The sequence below is a fragment of the Panthera tigris genome, chromosome B3 (genome assembly GCF_018350195.1).
Source record: "Panthera tigris isolate Pti1 chromosome B3, P.tigris_Pti1_mat1.1, whole genome shotgun sequence".
NCBI classification, from domain to species: domain Eukaryota; kingdom Metazoa; phylum Chordata; class Mammalia; order Carnivora; family Felidae; genus Panthera; species Panthera tigris.
In genome coordinates, this window is record NC_056665.1 from 37,090,571 (window position 1) to 37,108,792 (window position 18,222).

The 18,222-nt window shown below is 54.5% G+C and overlaps 1 protein-coding gene across 1 annotated transcript in view; it reads left to right on the top strand.

The window, feature by feature from the left end:
• The window catches only part of ITGA11 (integrin subunit alpha 11), an 89,536-nt gene that overhangs the window by 43,100 nt on the left and 28,214 nt on the right, over positions 1-18,222 (top strand). Inside the window, 5 exon segments of the mRNA XM_042988522.1 lie at positions 1,356-1,500; positions 1,973-2,138; positions 3,536-3,606; positions 12,237-12,381; positions 15,070-15,218. Coding sequence (XP_042844456.1) covers positions 1,356-1,500; positions 1,973-2,138; positions 3,536-3,606; positions 12,237-12,381; positions 15,070-15,218 — 676 coding nt within the window.

The window sequence follows — 18,222 nt, forward strand, 5'->3', positions numbered from 1 at the left end:
AACCATGCATGTCAAGCTCATCAGCTTCCGTGTAACAAGAGATTTGTGTGGTACGGAGCTTGAACCTAGCATTGCAGAGCTTAACTCCACGGGTCAGACCCCAGGGGGGTCAACATAGAATCTAAGGGAAACATCTGGTTTTAGATCCTTATTGGAAAATTCTACCTGCTGGGCCAGATTTTTGGTTCAGACCATGTCTGTCCTACTCAGAACCTCATGATCTAAAGGAGGGTTGTCCACAGAGGCGCCAAGAGCCAGAATGGTTCCACAGCCAGTTTTCATGCTTCTGAAAAGAGTTGCCAGCTGTAAGAGCCTCTCTGCAGCATCATGGGTCAGCGTGCCAGGCCCCTTGCCCTTGGCTGGATTGCCCGAGAGGCAGGCCAAGCACCTGCTCCAGGCACAAAACAAAGTAAAAAGCAAGAGAGAGGAATATTTGTCATGGAATTTGATATTTAATCGTTCCCAAAATGGAATCAAAGTAGTCCTCGTGGGGAAAAGCAGAACTTTGTCGGATGTCATTATGTGTATTTTATGGATTACTGTTGTTTGGGTGTTGAATTACTCTGGCCTGTCACCTTTTCAGTATGTAGGGAAGTGGTTCTCAACCCCGGTATTCATTCTTTTGAAAAATACTGATGGGGCACCGGGGCGGCTCAGTTGGTTAAGCATCTGACTTCAGCTTAGGTCATGATCTTGTGCTTTGAGGGTTCAAGTCCTGCGTCAGGCTCTTTGCTGACAGCTCAGAGCCTGGAGCCTGCTTCGGATTCTGTGTCTCCCTCTCTTTCTGTCCCTCCTGTGTTCAATCTCTCTCTCTCTCTCTCTCTCTCTCTCTCTCTCACTCTCAAAAAATGAATAAAAACATTTTTAAAAATGTTTAATGAAAAAATGGCCTGATTTCCAGGCAATGCCCCAGAGATGCTGATTACATGCCCAGGTGGGGCCTAGCCATTGGCATTTTTTTTAACTCCCCCCGGTGATTCTAACATACAGCAGGGTTTTTGAGCCACTAACTTAGGGTATCTAAAGGTCTCCATCTGACCTTGAACTTTCCTCCCAAACCCACCCGCTCCCTCTGCTTGCCCAAAACAGCATGGTCAGGACCCTAAAGAGGCTCTTTAAAGTTACTTTTTAAAGACAAGCAGATACATGACCTATCTGAGTAGCTGGCAAATGAGTAGTGTGGGCACCTCAACCCAGCTTCTTCTTTGGTTTGAGATCCCAACCCTATTGGGTTGCTCCCCCGGGGAGGTGAGGGGGCTCGTCTCCACATCTGCGGCAGCCCCTCTGGAGGATCGCTGGGAGCTCCCGCATCCCTACATCTCTCTTGTGACCCTCCCCCTGTGCTCTGTTTTCAGCTCAGAGGCTTTCCAGAAAGGCGGAAGGAAAGGGGCCAAGAAGGTGATGATTGTCATCACAGATGGGGAGTCCCATGACAGCCCAGACCTGGAGAAGGTGATCCAGCAAAGCGAGAGAGACAACGTGACCAGATACGCTGTGGCCGTGAGTCCTGCCCCACCTGTCCCACCCTCCGCCCCTAGAGGCTTTACCGTCAGACCCCTGAGGACTCCCAGGGGCATTTTCTGGGTAGTGAGCAAGCTGCCCAGGCCCCCGGACGGGCCTTTTCTTGTTTCATCCTCTCCTAAAGAGCACCTTGGGAATTTTCTTTCAGCACTGTCGAGGGCTATCTGCAACGGTTGGGGACAGGCTGGGGGTTGGGGGAGAGTTCCTCCATTGCCAAAACCTTCAAAACATAAGAAAACACCCCCAAGCCACCCAGCCCCCAGAACCCTATCTTAGAACAGGGGCCTTATCTGCCCCCTACAAAACAGCCTGTTTCAAAATGCAGGTGGGCCCCTGAGTTCTGCCCATGGCAACCAAAAAGGGCTCCAGCCACGCGGGGTCAGGGGCCGCGGGGCTGTGGGGAGGTCTGTGCCAAGTCCTGGTTTGTCGCCCTGCCCCCGTTCCCTGGCAGGTCCTGGGCTACTACAACCGCAGGGGGATCAATCCAGAAGCTTTTCTAAATGAGATCAAATACATCGCCAGTGACCCCGATGACAAGCACTTCTTCAACGTTACTGACGAGGCGGCCCTGAAGGACATTGTTGATGCCCTGGGGGACAGGATCTTCAGCTTGGAAGGTGAGGGGTACATACCAAGAGGGGTCTACGCTCCTGGGCTCACACCAGGTGAACCCCATAGAGCAAGATCCAGGCCCACAACACAGAAAGCTTTAGCAGGAGTTATCCCTTCATGATAGGGCCCTGGTATTCTGTGCTGGACCTCACAGACAGCCCTGGACGGCGGCTTTGCTGACATTCTCCTTTTACCACCGAGGAACTGGAAGCTCATAAGACCTAAGTGACTTGCCAAAGCTTCCACAGCTTTGGGAAGAGATGGGCTTTGAACTAGAGTTGCCATATTTAGCAAATATAAAATACGATGTTTGTGGCAGACCTATACTAGGAAATTATCTGCTGATTGTCTGAAATTCAAGTTTATTTATTCATTCTTTAACTTTTTAATATTTATTGATTTTTGAGAGGGAGAGAGAGAGAGACAGTGTGAGGAGGGGAGGGGCAGAGAGCGAGGGACAAAGGATCTGAAGCGGGCTCTGCGCCGAGCTTGATGTGGGGCTCAAACTCATGAACCGTGAGATCACGACCTGAGCCGAAGTTGGACGCTCAACCGGCTGGGCCACCCAGACACCCCTCTCCTTACTGTTTAAACTTCGGTTTCAATGGCACGGATCTCCTCTGAGCCATGTGTTGCTATAGCCTTTCCTCCCAACACGGGGCTGGGCCACATGGGGGGGATGGTAAACAGAGATAAAAAGCAGTGTGGACAAGCCCAAGCAGTCTGCAGCACTTTGGAAAAGATGAGCTACAGACACACGAGGAGACGAAAGCAGCCCTCATCCACAAGGATAAAGGAATAGAAACTTTGAACCTGAGTTTCAACACTCCCACCAGAACTTAAAGTACTCAGCTGAGTGTATTTCTCCCAGAAATGGTTGCCTTTGGGTGTTGAGAAGATCGGTGCTGGTGACATGTTCCGGGAGGCCCTCTATGGGGAGGGGCTTTCAGCACACATGGGTTACTTGTGCAAATCTGGGGTGGTGACAGGTCCCCCTCCCGAGGGTTCGATTCAATGTTTGGGAATCATCCAGAGGCATCTGGAACCAAATCTGGTGAATAATAGGAATGAGAGAAGTGAGGAAAGAAATGGAATTTCCATTTCTTGCCAACGATGGAGATTGTTTCTTTCCATGTGCTTTACTTGCTCTTTCCCCTATATTGACATTATGGCATACATGCTCTGTCATATAACTCGTCCCAAACCCTTTGCAGCAGTGACTGGGCTACTGATAGTGAAGCCACGGCCACCTGGAAGGTGCCCTCCCTGTGTGGGCTGCCTCAGGGCCCCCTCCTCCCTCCCCGGAGGTGCCCCAGGACACAGGTGCCATGGATGGGGCTGCAGGTGGGTGGCGCTAAGCAATTGGGCGTGCAGCTGAGGTCTTTCTGTCCCTCTGTTTTAGGCACCAACAAGAACGAGACGTCCTTCGGGCTGGAGATGTCCCAGACCGGCTTTTCTTCTCACGTGGTGGAGGTAGGTCGGGGTTGGAGCCACCCTCCCACATACTTTCCGGCTCTCTAGGTGGCCACGCCGCCTTTCCTGGGCTGTCCCTCACCCACCCCCCACTTTGTTTCTCCGGGTCTCTCTGCCTCTGTCTTCTGTGGCTGCAAGGGGGAAGTCGAGGCCTTCAACTTACAAGCCCTTTTCAGCAGGGAGCGAGCTACAAATAACGAACCACCTGCACAGGGAGCCGATGGGGGCATTTCCTCCAGGTCCGAAGGTCCCCTGCAGCCCACAGAGCCTTGTGCAAAAATTGGGTCAACGCGACAGAGGCTGTTGGCCTGCGCCAATAACGCCCTTGCCCAAGGCAGCCTGTGCGTGCAGGGGCATGGCCCTGAGCTGGTGTGGGGAGGGGGTCCAGATGGACCAGCTGTGCTCCCGGTGCAGACTCGGCCTCAGATGGCAGAGGATCCAGATGGCCACATGGCATCACAAGCAGCATGTCGCGTCAGAAGCTCTACGTTGGCGGCCCAGAGCACCGGACCGTCACTCGCCCTCGACATGCCTCGCCTGGTTCCGATTGACAAGATGGGGCGGAAACCTCACGGGATTGCCAGGGTGGGGCAGAGAGCCGGTATCTGCGAAAATGTGTGGTAAACAGTGGAGCCCTGCCTGGGAGCACTGCGTGCTGGGAGGACCACCTGGCAGGAGTCCATGTCAGTGGGCATGCTTGGAGCAGAGAGGTTCCTAGGTGTTCTGCCCCAGGCTGGCACCGTGGGAGTGTATGTATGCCTCCAAACCTGCCAGAAACGACCTGCCTACTTCCGCATCACTTCCGTTATCTCACTGAACACCCCCCCACCAACAACACTGTGAGGTGAATAGGGCAGGATTCCTTGTTCCCAGTCTCCAGACAAATAAACTGAGTCACACAAAGTCTAAGTGACCTGCTCCAGTGACCTAAGTAGGAAAATACGAATCTCACGCTCTTCCTCCCCACGCCAAGCAGCTGCTCCCCGAGAGCGAGTGGAATCTCAGGGGGTCTGAGTCAGAAACCCCAAATCGGAGGCGGAGGGGGACATGTGAACAGGCAGCAGGACGGAAACCTGACTCACACGCCACTGTTCCTGAACTGCATCTGGACAGACTCGTGCCCACCCGGGCACAGCAAGCTACAAATGGAGCCGCCTATGATTATAACAGTGCGTTGTATATGCACGGCACTTTAAACTTCTCCAGGAAATTCCTATGCCCCATTTCAGGCTCAGCACAGCCCTGCCGGGTCGACAGGCAGGAATAGTTGTCCTGTTTTTGTTTTTTTTAATGTTTACTTATTTTTGAGAAAGAGAGACAGAGTACAAGCGGGAGAGGGGCAGAGAGAGAGGGAGACACAGAATCTGAAGAAGAATCCAGGCTCTGAGCTGTCAGCACAGAGCCTGATGCGGGGCTTGAGCCCACGAACCGTGAAATCATGCCCTGAGTCGAAGTCGGACGCCCATCCAACTGAGCCGCCCAGGCGCCCCATAGATGGTCAGGTCTGCAAATCTTTTCCGTGCCTTCTCTGTGCTGGGCCCTGCGCTGGGTCCTGGAAGGTGCAGGCTCCTCTTCTAACGCTGTGGTCCGTGCGTGCCTAGGAATCGGGGAACTCGAAGAGAAGGGGAGGTTACACTGAGGTTCAGGTGTTCAGGAATACTTGAGATGAACCCTAAAAAGGACCCAAGCATCTCAGTATGTCGAGCAGGAGGAGTCCTTGAAGGATCCATGGATAGACACCCCCCCCCCAAGCCCCCCACCCCCCGCCACCCGCTGCACAGAGGAGACCAAGAGCTCAGAGCCCTGGCCTGTTGTTTAGGTCAAGGTCATGCACTGCCCTGTGTAGATTCTTCCACGTGTCCAACTCATTTTCATTCCTCTGGTTGGAGAGACCGGAGTGCCTCTCCCCATCCTTATCACCGCCCCAGCTCTTCTAATGCCCCCGAGTCTGGTTTTCAAGTGACAGGCATCTGGAAGTTTCTATCTGATACGACTCTTAAAGAGAAGACGATTAAGTCTGAATCTGAGACTCTTTGATACCTAAAAAGAAAAAACCAATCCTTCCAAATCCAAAAGAATGGAACAACGATGGCGGGCTATCTGGTGGTGTGACCGGCCACTGGGTTTGCTATTTTAGGGCACATAGGGTTCTCAGTGCTGATGCTGACCACTGAGGCCACCATAATTGGCCACAGCCGTCCTGTCCCTGGGAGTCCAGCTCCACAGCTCTCGGGGCTGGTCAGCCCTCTCCGGAGATGGGAAGCAGTGGTCCAGCCTTTCAGCTTTGCCCAGAGCAGGTCTCAAGCCCGAGTGAGTCCAAGTCCTGGGCGAGCTCTCAGCCTCCATCCCCTCCAAAAGTGTTCCACAGACAGCCTCAGACAGCCACTTCCTGCAAATGTGAGAAGAAGCCTTCAGCTTCCCTGGGCCTGTTTAGTTATGTCAGAAGGAAAGGTCTCTAGTCCTGGAGGAAGTACCTCATAGAATGTTCTCAAATAGCAAAGGGGCCGGTGGCTCATCACCTGGGCTGCTGTTGCCTGTCTAGCAAGGAAACCAGCCTTCAAAAGGGTAAGAACAGCAGTCTTTAAAAAGAGTAAGAACAGCAAGAGGAAGGCGAGACTAGTGCCAGGGTAGAGAGGAGACCCCAAAACATCACCTGGTCACCCAAAGAGCCCAAGGCCCCAGACCACAGGAATGGCATCCCAGGCTGAAGGTCAGAGCCATGGGGAAACCCAGGGACCTAAGTCAATCCAGGAAACTCTAGTCTTGATTTGCCAAAAAGGGGAAAGAGGACATTCTGGAAATGACCACCAGGAAGGCCAGCTATGGATCTCCAGTCAAATTCCAAAACAGATTTTGAAGCCAGTGGTTCCATTAGTATTTGGAAATGAATGCAAAGATCACTAACAGCTGGAGTGGCTTCTATTAGTCCTGGCTGCGTGCTGAGGTGGTGAACTCCCTGTTGAGCTGGGTAATCAAGAAGAAGCTGCAGGAGTCTGCCAGAAAGCTTCCAAAAGGTATCCGTACCTCCCAAGGGGGCATAGTCTCTGAGTCTGTAATCTGCACAAGCCAAGATGGAAAGTGTGCAGGAAAGGAAGGGGACAATAAGTTATGGATGCCCCCTAGTGGTGGATGGAGCTAGGGTGCTGCTCCCACCCAGGGGCTCTGCAGAGGAATTTCACATGGAACTCTTACCTCTCCCCAACCCCAAAAGTTTACAGAAGGAAGCAGTTTTATTAGGGTGGATCTTGTCTACACAAATACTTTGGTGACTCAACTGAGATGGGAAGAGACTGTTTCCCTTGAACCTACACGTGATGATCCAGCAAGACCAGCCCTCAGTTATGTCTGACACAGGTCAAGGGTGGGGAGACTCCTACCTCCCAGGCCAGCAGCCCCAGCCACCCCAGCCACCCTCCAGCCTCTTCAGCCTGTGCCCTTCCCGCAGCCTCTGCTAGAGCTGTGGGCTGGATAGCCAAGGTCATTGGTTGTTACCTAAGCTGCTTAGCTGTGAAAGCCTTCAGGCTGTAATCTTTCCTAAGAGGTTTACATTTGATTTTTTAAGTTTATGTATTTATCTTGAGAGGGACAGAGAGCTCAACCCAGGGAGGGGCAGAGAGAGAAGGAGAGAGAAAATCCCAAGCAGGCTCCACAGCGTTGAGCCTGAAGCAGGGCTCTAACTCACGAAGCCAAAATCAGGAGTTGGCCGCTTAACTGACCGAGCCACTACAAAAACATTTGAACTAGTTTTGCACATTTGATTCAATCAAAAATGAAAGAAACCGGGGTGCCTTGTGCAGTTCAGTCGGTTAAGCATCTGACTTTTGATCTCGGCTCAGGTCATGATCTCATGGTTCATGAGTTCAAGCCCCCCCACCCCTCAGACTCCACACTGACAGTGCTGAGCCTGCTTAGGATTCTCTCTCTCCTTCCCGCTATGCCCCTCCCCTATTTGCTCTCATTCTCTCTCTCTCTCTCTCTCTCTCTTTCTCTGTCTCTCTCTCTCTCAAAATAAATAAATAAACTTAAAAAAAAATGAAAGAAACTGATCCATATGGTGACGTGAGGGGTTGGTACCTAGAGGCTGTGAACCTCTCCTACACCCCCATAACCTTAAACTGTGGACCCCTCCATGTGCTAGCTAGGGCAGGCAGTCAGGGCTGTCCGCGGGCTCCACCCCATGAGGCCTGGACATGGTAGCCAGGGTCTGCCGGCATGCTGTTCCAGATCGTTCCCAAGTGACTCCTGGTGGCGGGAATCATTTCCAGGTCATTGGGGTCTCCTCCTAAGCCCAGCTCCGTGTCTCAGGCTGCACCCTGGTGCCAGGCACCCCACTCCTGAGCCTTGTTCCCGGGACCTCTGAGCAGAGACAACCAACCCGCCGATCGGGAACAAGCCGTCAAGTACAGGGTGGCCCTTGCTCCCCACACCACCTCCTTGCCACCCTGCCTATCAGCTTCCGGCACAGTGAAGGGCTTCTCTCCACAGAAAGACTGAAGGCCCGTTTCTGGGTGTTTCCTGCCCAACCCCATCTAAACCTCCTGGCACTCACTGTTCCTCAGGCTCCACTTTAGGCTTGTTAAAAATGCATCGCCTATGACAGAATCTGAGCAATTAGTGAAAAGTATAACCCGTCCTCTTCACGACGTATTTGCCTTAGGAGGGGCTCTTGGCCCTTCTAGAGTCACTCTGATGGTGGACATGCAGGCACGAGGGAGCTATGGAGGAGCCTGGGGAGGAGGACGGGACTCAGTGCACAGGACCACCTATCCAAAGCCAAGAATTGTTGGCATCTGGCATTCTCATTCCATTACTGCTGGGCAAGAAGAAAGCACTGCCTGGATGTGTGGCCTCAGACAAACCATTTAACCTCTCTGAACCTCAGTCTTTGAGCAGATGTCTGAAAAACCCTGGCGGAATCGAGTCTTGAGGCTTGGAACTAGAAGTGTACATTTTGAGACTTACGATCAAGTAAGGGTTTCTTAAAGTCCTGTCCTAACTCCACCCACCTCTCAGTCACCCCCCCCCCCACCGCCGCTTCCTGCGGGGGCCCCCCAAATAGGCTTCCCTTGCCTCCACTAGGCTGCCTCCCCTCAGGCTGCTGTAATGATTCCTCTGCAGCACCAACTTGACCATGAGATGTGATTCTTTGACTCCCGCATCCCCGATGCTTTATGGATGAATAAAAGAACGAAAGGAGCTACTATATACCAAGTCCTTTGCTGACTGCCAAGCTCCGTGCTAAGAATTAAAAATGTTAATTCTCCCAACAAAACAATTTACAGCTGAGGCTGAGACAGAGCAACAGAGAGAGAGAGAGAGAGAGAGGGAGGGAGAAAAAAAGGAAGAGAGAGAGAAGCTTGCCCAAGGTCACACAGCTACAAGCTTTGGAGCTAGAACTGGAACTCAGCAATGTCTGACTCCAGACTTCATGCTCTAACCACTGGGCCAGGGATTCTCAGCCTCAGCCCAACTGCCAACTTGGGCTGGATAATTCTTCGCTGCAGGGCCGTCCTGTGTATTGTAGGCAGCGGCCCTGACCCTACCCACCAGCTGCCGCACCAACCCCAACACCACCCCCAGCTATGACAACCCAAACTGTCTCTGGGCATTGCCAAATATTTCCTGGGGGCTAAACTGCCCCCCGTTTGGGAGCCACTGCCCTAAACGATGCTGTTTCTAGTGTTAGGGATGTGACTCAACCCTGGGGACACGGACCGGCTGGGGACACAGTTTGGAGGGACATGGTCACACGTACCAGGAACATTCAGCTCAGCTAGGGAGGCAAGACTGCTGCAGGGGCCAGGTCAGAAGGCAGCTAATTGATGAGCTAGCAGAATCAGACGGCAGGTGCTATGCTAGAGTGAATACGGGTACAGGTTGTCTATAGGAAGGGCAGACTTGGCCTTGGACCTCCTGAGGGCCACCATGCCTGCATCCTCACATCTGCACAGGGCACTAGAAAAGTCAGCTTGTGCCAAGGGTCCATGTGCAAGGCCACCCAGGCACACCCTGGCAGTATCTGGTGGGAGCTCACGTGGCCCCACGGGAAAGGAGGCCATAAATCAGGGAGCCGGTGCCAGGCCTGGAGCGTGGGATGAGGCTCTTCCCTGGAATGCCCTGGTATTTGTTTTCCAGCTGGGCCTACATGCTTGGCTTCCTCTGTCAAGGCTTTGGCCCTTTTTGGGACCCTGCCCTTCCAGATTTTTTCCAAATTCGAAATGCCTAGGCTCCCCGAGCTGGGGAAAGACCGTGCCATACTGAGGTTTGCTCCTCCTGCCCTCCCAGCCTGCCCTCTCCCCGCCTTCCTCAGCGAGGCTCTCCCTGGTAACAGAGCCCTCTCAAGAAAGGACCGCCCCCTGGGAGCACAGGCCTACGGGCACTGCCAGGGTGAAACAGCATAAGGCGAGAGCCTGTGAGCACTCAGCCGGCCCAGTGCTGCCAAATCCGGAAGTCCAGTGGAATCCCCAAGCCCCACATACATACGAGGGTCCTCCCCAGAGGAATCCCAGTCCTCCTCAGTACATCATGGAGACTTCCAGTCACCTGCAAGGCCAAAAATTCATCTTCAGAGCCCTCTCCCTGAAGGAAGAAGCCTGGTCCTGCAGAAGCAAACTTGGATTCAAGCCGGAAGAGAGAGGAAGGAGAGAGACGAGGCCCAAACATCACTGTCCTCTTAGAGGGTGCTGCAATGGAAAACTGGGAGCAGAGTCCGGGGGCTGCCCGTGGCTCTTTTCTCCCCTGCCCAACCCACCACCCTGCTCCAAGTCCCAGCCCCGCCCCGACTTGCTGTGCAGCCTTGGACAAGTCCCTTTCCCTCTCTGAACCTTGGATGCCATTTGTCAAGTGCAGATAATGAACATCTGACATGCTGGTCTCTCACAAATGGGTGGCTGGATGAGAAAGTACTTTGCAAAGAAGGGAGCACACCCCAAGTGCAAGGAGCACTGGCCGTGAGTGTGGACCGTGAGTCTTTGTGGTGCCAGCCCTGATTCCGGCCCAGGAGATCATCAGGCGCTCCCAGGCTGAGGCTCACACAGACCGGGAGGAAAAAGCTAATTAGAAAGTGCGACATTAAACAACCAAGTACATCAGACTCTCCAGAGACCAGCTTGCTTGCGGTCAGAAAAACATTGTCTGAACAGTCAGTTCTACTTCCAGAGAATTTGGACTTTTTAAACCTTATCTGAGATCAACTTCACTCTTTAAAGTGACCCCTGGGAAATGAGAAATGGAAGGTCTGAGTAAGGTTCACAGTCTTGCCCCCCTCCGCGGCCACCAGCGAGACTGTTGCATGGTGACACTGCCCACCTGCTCATTCACGGCCCTGATTGTCCCAAGGCCAGAATCACATTGTTCTGTCGGCACCATGGTATTGGAGGGGAGGGGAGATGGGGTGCCCCGGGCCCCACATGGCGGGGGAACCTCAAATCCTGCCAATCAGCCAGGATTAGGGAGGCTCGGGGGAGGAGAGAGGTGACTTCATCTGCTAGTGCTTTCACAGCCCAAAGCCGGGGCACAACCTGCCGGGCCAGGAGTCACCAAGGTCACCCAGGAAGGTGGCCCTCCCTGCTTCCAAGGGCTTGCTATCTGTCTTCCTGTATCCACTAGCTTTGTTCAAGGAGGTTGTTTAAGGAGGCGGGGTAGTGGTGGATAGGGTGTAGGGGCAGCCCAGAGAGTGAGGAGTGACCTTGGAGTCAGTAACAGGGAGACTGCCTGCCCCTCGGGGAGCCAGAGTTCCCATCTTCCTGCCTGAGCATTGCAGCACCCACTTACACTGCAATTAAAGACAAGCCCCCTTCCTCAGGGTGCAGGCTGTCACAGATGTGGCCCTGGCTTCTCTGTCCAGCCTCATCAGAGTCGCTCTGGCCTCTGTCACTCTGCACTCCAGCCCACCAAACGGCTTCCAGTTCCTTAAAACCAACGCCTCTAAACTCTCTCCAGCCTCAGGGCCTTTGCACACTCGTCCCCTCCCCCTCCAGGTGTCCGGGTAAGCATCACTTACTCAAAAATGCTTTTCCTGACCCCCATTTCAATCTATACTAAACCTCACTGTGGTATTTACCACATCCCCTATAGCAGTTATCACGCTTTGCAACTATTATGTTAACTTGCACATTTGCGTGGTACTTTGAGCTCTGCAAGGGCAGGGACTATATCCCAGCTCCGAGCAAGTGGCCAGCCCAGAGTAGACACTCTGTGAATTGTTACTGAAGAAATGAAGACGTAAGATTTGCACACAGGGAAGCAAGTCAGACGCCACAGAGGAATGTGGAGGGAGGCCACGGGCAGGGGCCACAGCTTCCAGAAGCGTCAGAAGGAAGGGACAGTGACAGGAGATTTCCTGTGGGGCTTATGAAGCCCAAAGAGCAATGGAGGCTTGGTTCTAGAGGTGGAGTCTGTTTCTAGAACATTCCTCTGTTTGATCCATTTTGTGCTAAGGATGGGGTGGACGGTCCTGGCCTCATTCAAAAGTCAAGAACCCTGCCTGGAAGTCAGTTAAATAGTGAACACAGGAGAAGGTGCCCAAAGAGGCTGTGGTGGATGCTTCATTGTGCAGAACATGGAGGTGGCTTCCCAGCAAGGGGCCCCCCGGGGACACGAGCTGATGTGTGTCCCCTCCCTGACGTCAGGACGGCATTCTGCTGGGAGCCGTTGGCGCCTATGACTGGAACGGAGCCGTGCTGAAGGAGACCAGTGGCGGGAAGGTCATTCCCCTCCGCGAGTCCTACCTGAAGGAATTTCCCGAGGAGCTCAAGAATCATGGCGCCTATCTAGGTAAGAGCCCGAGCTAAGTGTGGCGAATGGGCGCAGGCGAGGAGGGGTCCAGGGGAACGTGCCCCCACGTGAAACAAGGACCTGTGTGTGAATATCCTGCAAATGTCCAGGCACAGGTCAGGGACCGCTGCCTCTTCAGCCTGGTATCCACACCTGGCACCATGCCCGGCATGCAACGGGCTCTCCATAAACAGGTAGAATAAATGGTAAGCAAAGCACCTGTACCTGAAATGTGCCTCAGTCGATGCTTCTAGACACCAGGCCCACTGTTGGTGTGCCTTTAAAACCTTCTGCCTTGGCTAGGGTTTGGGCACACTGAGCTGCCTCCCAAGGCAACATGCACGTGGAGGAGAAGTCCATGTTCGTCTTTATTGTTAACGGTCACCATCAAGGCAGAAGTCACTTCCCGTTAAGCACTTCGGAAGCAGACATTAAAGAGCAGCACGGGGCGCCTGGGTGGCTCAGTCAGTTAAGCATCCGACTCCTGATCTCAGCTCACGTCGCGATCTTGAGGTTCGCGGGATCGAGCCCTGCCTGGTCTCTGCACTGATAGTGCAGAGCCTGCTTGGGGTTCATTCTCTCCCTTTCTCTCTGCCCCTCCCCACTCGTTCTCTCTCTCTCTGTCTCTCTCTCTCTCTCTCTCTCTCTCTCTCGATAACATTGGTGCCCAGGGCCCAAGTGAGCAGGACCAGCACTGTGGGTGGTCGTGGACCAGTGGCCAGCACACTCCGGCCCCCACTGTGCACGTTCTGGGGCTGACACCGGGTCTCTGAGGCAGAAAAAGACTGAATAGACCAAGAAGGTTCAAGCAAAGGGGGGAGGTGTGGAAAGTGCTAGGCGGGGTCAGGACACAGGAAGTAGACCAGGCTGGAACAGAGGGGTGGAGCAGGAGGGGGAAGGGGAAGGCAGGTTGGCACAGTTTGTAGCAGGAAGCCTCGAACGCCAGGTTAAGGAGTTGGAGCCTTTTCGTGTTGGTAGTAGGGAGATAGTGAAGGTATCTGAGTGAGGGGCAGCGGGATGAATCCACCTCTTCCTGGCCCAGCATAACTGTCTTCCTCCTCCCAGGGGGCCCTAGTGGGGTAGAACCAGACCAAAAAACCCTCATGAGGCCCAACTATCTTGCCTTACCCACTGTCACAGCCCTTCTTCCTTCCTCCTCCCTCTGGGGCTCATCCATGAGGGCAGGGTCTGGGGTCTCTGGAAGATTCCTTCCTACATGCCCCAAGGGAGAGGGGAGGTTTGGAGGAAGGAGACTGGGAGACCAGTCTCTCCGCCTCCCCGCAAGGAAACTGTATGGATTTCTGTCATCTTGTCAGGCCTTCTGGGAGGCCGGTCCAGCTTTCAGGATGGCCCTGCCTGCTGGCCAAAGAACCACATGGAAATGTAAGCTACAGCCAGCAGACTGTGGGAAGCAGGAAGTTCTCAATGCTGCTTGTTGCTTTGAGAGGCCCACGCCTGCCCCTAGGACATTCGGCCCCCAAGCCCTTCCCATGACTGCTGTGTCTCCTTCTGAGGAAGCCCAAAGCCCAGGGCTAATTGGGAACATTTTCAGCTGCACCACTGAGGGCTCAGAAGACACCTCGGCCCCACTCTGCAAGGCTGATCCCACCCTACCCTCATATATTTATGGTTGTGTTAATACACAGCCAACACAGCCTATGCAACACTCTGGCTTCGCTGACCTTTCGAGCCCCATTTCCCAGAATACACCTTTAAGAGTCAAAAATACCGTGTCTGGAACCAGAGTAGCTCGCCCTACTGCACCTGTTCTCCCAGCCACTGAATCAACCCGTCTGCACATCCTGCAGCCGCTACACAAGCAACCAGCGGAACCATAGTGGTTGTGTTACCCACATATGCCCACGCACGGGCACACATGGCAGAAAGAGACATCCGTTTACCAGGAAGTAGCCCAGAACTGCTGACGAGGCATCTAAAAACCGGGATCCACTCTCAACCATCTGGCAGAAAGTGGGGCTCTAGGCTTTGCGTGCGTCCCCCGTGCTGGGTAGTGATAGGGCAAAGCCATCCTGAGGACACGGATTGGTGGCCTTTCCCAAAGAGCCCCTGGTTTCCATTTCTGCCTCTTTTACGTGGCGTATGTGTGGGACCGAGAGGAGGGGGCTCCATCCTTTGAGGCTGCAAAGCTCTGGGGCCACAAGAGTCCCTGGGACCCCACGTCGATGCCCAGTGGAGCGGCTTCTCCCACCTGGACAGCCAGTGCTGTAGTTCTCCAGACCACCCAGCAGCAGGTTGCAGTAGCGAGGACACTGGCGGGTCCCTGAGAGAGACAGTTGGCGGAGATTGCAAATCAAAGCCTGCCCCATTCGAGATGAAGCGCGGCCAGGGCTCATCACCTCCCTCCTCCCTGCTCTCTCTCACACGTCTCGGGGACACGGGTGAAGGGGCCGGGGGCACATGCACATTCCAGGTCAGCAGTGCCTTTTCGTAGCCCCAACCTGGCTTCCTTGGCTTCCTCCAGCAGGGGGATGGGGCGCATGAGTTCTCCCCACCCTCCCTACCCCCCTCCTGAGCCCTGCCTCTTCCAGGCCTCCCCAGTTGTTCCTAGGAAATACCACCCCGCTGCTTCACATCTGCTCAGCCTGCCCTGAATGCACTCCCTCGGCTGGCCCTTCAGGCGCAGCCGAGGAGCTGGGGCAGAGACCAGCCTGTTTCCTCCCGTGGCAGGGTACACAGTCACGTCGGTCGTGTCCTCCAGGCAGGGGCGGGTGTACGTGGCAGGAGCACCCCGGTTCAACCACACGGGCAAAGCCATCCTGTTCACCATGCACAACAACCGGACTCTCACCATCCACCAGGCCCTGCGGGGTGAACAGGTAATGGAGGGGGAGGCTGGGGGCAGGGGCCGGGCGGGAGGGCATGTGGGCAAGGCTGGGCTGGCGGGGGCTCTGCTCTTCCTTCGCAGACATCCTTCCCGGTTGGGGGGTCACACACCTCCTTCACACCAGCCTTGGAGCTGGACTGTCTCATCCCCAGAAAGCCAGGCCGTGGTCCCTGCGACAGCAAGAACCCGGGAGAATCTGTTTGCCTCTTGTCTCTGGTGCCAGACCTCTGCCCCTGGCTGCCAGCTTCTCTCTGTTCACATCCAGAGTTCAGGGTTAGAGGCAGCACCTAGGCCCCCGGCTCGGGCTGCCAGGGCCCCTAGGCATCCCAGGGGGGATGGTCACGTTCCTCACGCCCGCCTTCATGCTGCCAGAAGCGGGAGCAGCTGCAAACGCACCCACAGCGAGGCCCCGTGGGTCCACCAGGACGCCAGCTCTTTCCTCTTCCTGGAATGGGAACAGTGCAGAGTGGTACAGCCCCTGCCCTGCCTGGGCCGCGTGGGAACCAGACTGTGTCGCTAAGCGTCTCGTGTTGGGTGGTCACGAATGCCAACTGAAAAGCTCCAAGAGTCACTGGTAGTGAAAGATCGGGAAACAGGGTTCTTCTGATCCAAGCCATGCCAACAGCCGAGGGGACCTGTGGTCCTGAGACGCCACATCCCTTTTCCAAGTTACATGGTGGATTCGAGGCTGGGTTGGGTTGAGAATCCAGGACTTTCTGCATGAAACTGCCTCCTGACCCCTGACAACCCCAAACCAGCCCCCCCACCCCCACCTGGCCACACTCAGCATCCACGGCACCCTGGGCCTGGGCTGGGCCTTAGCCAGGCCCTTCCCATCATTCCCAGCTCACCTTCGGCTCTGCGGAGCCCAGGAACAGCCCTGCCCCCTGCCCTTGGCCTGTCACCATGAGGACAGGCTCCTCCCTGGGTCTAACCAAAGTCCCTCCAGGTGCAGGAAGCCATCATTCTCTTTCCCCTTCCCGTCTCAAGGGCACTGGCAGACCTGGGGCACTGCTCTGTCCCCCAGCCTCCAGCGTGCCTGCCCACACTCTGCCCAGGGCTGGCTCTTCGGGAATCCAAGGCTAGACCTTGAGAGCTGGAGGGAGTTTGCTGATGAATTTATGACATTTTTACTGCCTGGTTCCGCCTCCAACATCCAAACGAGAAACCGCAGTGCTGAAGGCAGCTAAATTAAGTGGATTCCAAATCACCGTGACCCACATAGCTGAGGCCACATATTTAGACAAATGCCTCCCCCCACTCCTCCCTTATTTGCTGTCTGCCTCTTAATTATTTTAGGTAGGGATAGCTCTTCCCTCCCCCACCCTGTGTTTAGAATTTCCCTTTTCCCCTCTTCCGTATTTTCTGTCTTTCTCCTCAGTTAAAAGCTTTTAATGCCGGACGATGGATTTCTCCTGAAAGCACCCTACGCCAGGAGGCGGCTGGGGGAGGGAGTATCACAGGCTCGGGTGTCAGACCGGAGTTTCAACCCAGTTTGGCTGTAGCCAGCCATCTGACCTTGGGCAAGTGACTCAAATTCACTGAGCTTCAGTTTGTTCCCTGTGAAATGAGGACAGTGATCTCTCCTAAGGTAGCATGAGGCTCATACGAGCTAACAGGCTGTAAAGCGTGTCACACAGGCCTGTCCCTGGGAGGGACTCCTTCGTCCTTCCTAAGTGACCCGCTGGTCCAATAAACATTTATTATATTTGTTATGTTATTGTCTATGCCCAGGGCTGGAGGAGACACAGCAGGGACAGGGTGCCCACTCTTGGGTGGGGGAAGGGGTGGAGAACAGGTGCTAGTATGGGGCTGGGGGTGATTGCAGAGGGGCACCCCTTGCAGGCAGTGGAAAGGGAAATGGTAGGGCAGGCCAGGGCCAGCTTCTAACAGGAAGTGACCTGAGGGTGGTGACATTGTCCGGAAGGGAGAAGGGAGAACGGGGCAGACAAGAGAAAAGTATGTGCAGAGGGAAGCCTGGAACCCAGCCAGGGCCCGGGGCTTTGGGAGAAATCACTGGGAATGTCAGGAGCGAGTGTGGGAACTTGGAGGTGCAGGGCGGGGAGGGGGTGTAGGCAGAGGCCAGGGAGGGAGGGAGGCAGGTCCAAGAGGGTCACACTGAAGAACTTGGACTTCCCCCTGCACCCCTCCGAAAGCAAAGGAGTGGTGTGGTCAGCTGCTAGAAGCCACTCTGGCTGCCCGCAGGGGTGAACTGGAGGGTGAGGCAGGGGGTCCTTCGGCAGAGGTGCCTCTCCCGGGGAAGAAACCGCAGAGGAGGGAAGGAGACGGACTCAGGACGTGTTTGGCGCACTCCAGGCAGGGCTTGCTGGGAACCTGCGGGTGGGAGAGGTGGCGGTGGAGCCGGGGAGGACCCTCAGCTTTCTGACTTGAATAGGTGAGTGGCCCCCTCGCTGAAGGGGGGGCACGGCCCCCAAGGTGGGAGAGGAACACAGAGTGCTCAAATGCTAAAAAGAAAACATAATCTCCCGTCCAAGGTGCTATTCCCAAGATATTTGTAACATTAAAAATCGAAACGAGCCTCGGGGCGCCTGGGTGGCTCAGTGGGTTCAGTGCCCACCTCTTGGTTTCGGCTCAGGTCGTGATCTCCATGGTTCCTGGGATCCAAAGCGTCCAGCTTTGCGCTCATAGCACAGAGCCTGCTTGGGATTCTCTCCCTCTCTCTCTCTCTCTCTCTCTCTCTCTCTCTCTCTCTCTCTCTTTTCCCCTCCCCTGCTCTCTCTCTCTCTCTCTCTCAAAATATAAACTAAAAAAAAAAAAAATTGAAATGAGCCACGTGTCCAACAAGAGGATTGATTATACACGTGGCACATGCATAATTTGGAATATTATAAAACCACCAATGATCATGTTGTAGGAAAAAATATAACACGTCATGGAGAAAGTGCTCATGACCCATTGCTTTATTCAAAAATCATATATAAGCTCTATATATAGTATGATCCCAGACTGTGAAAATAGTCATACACACACACAAA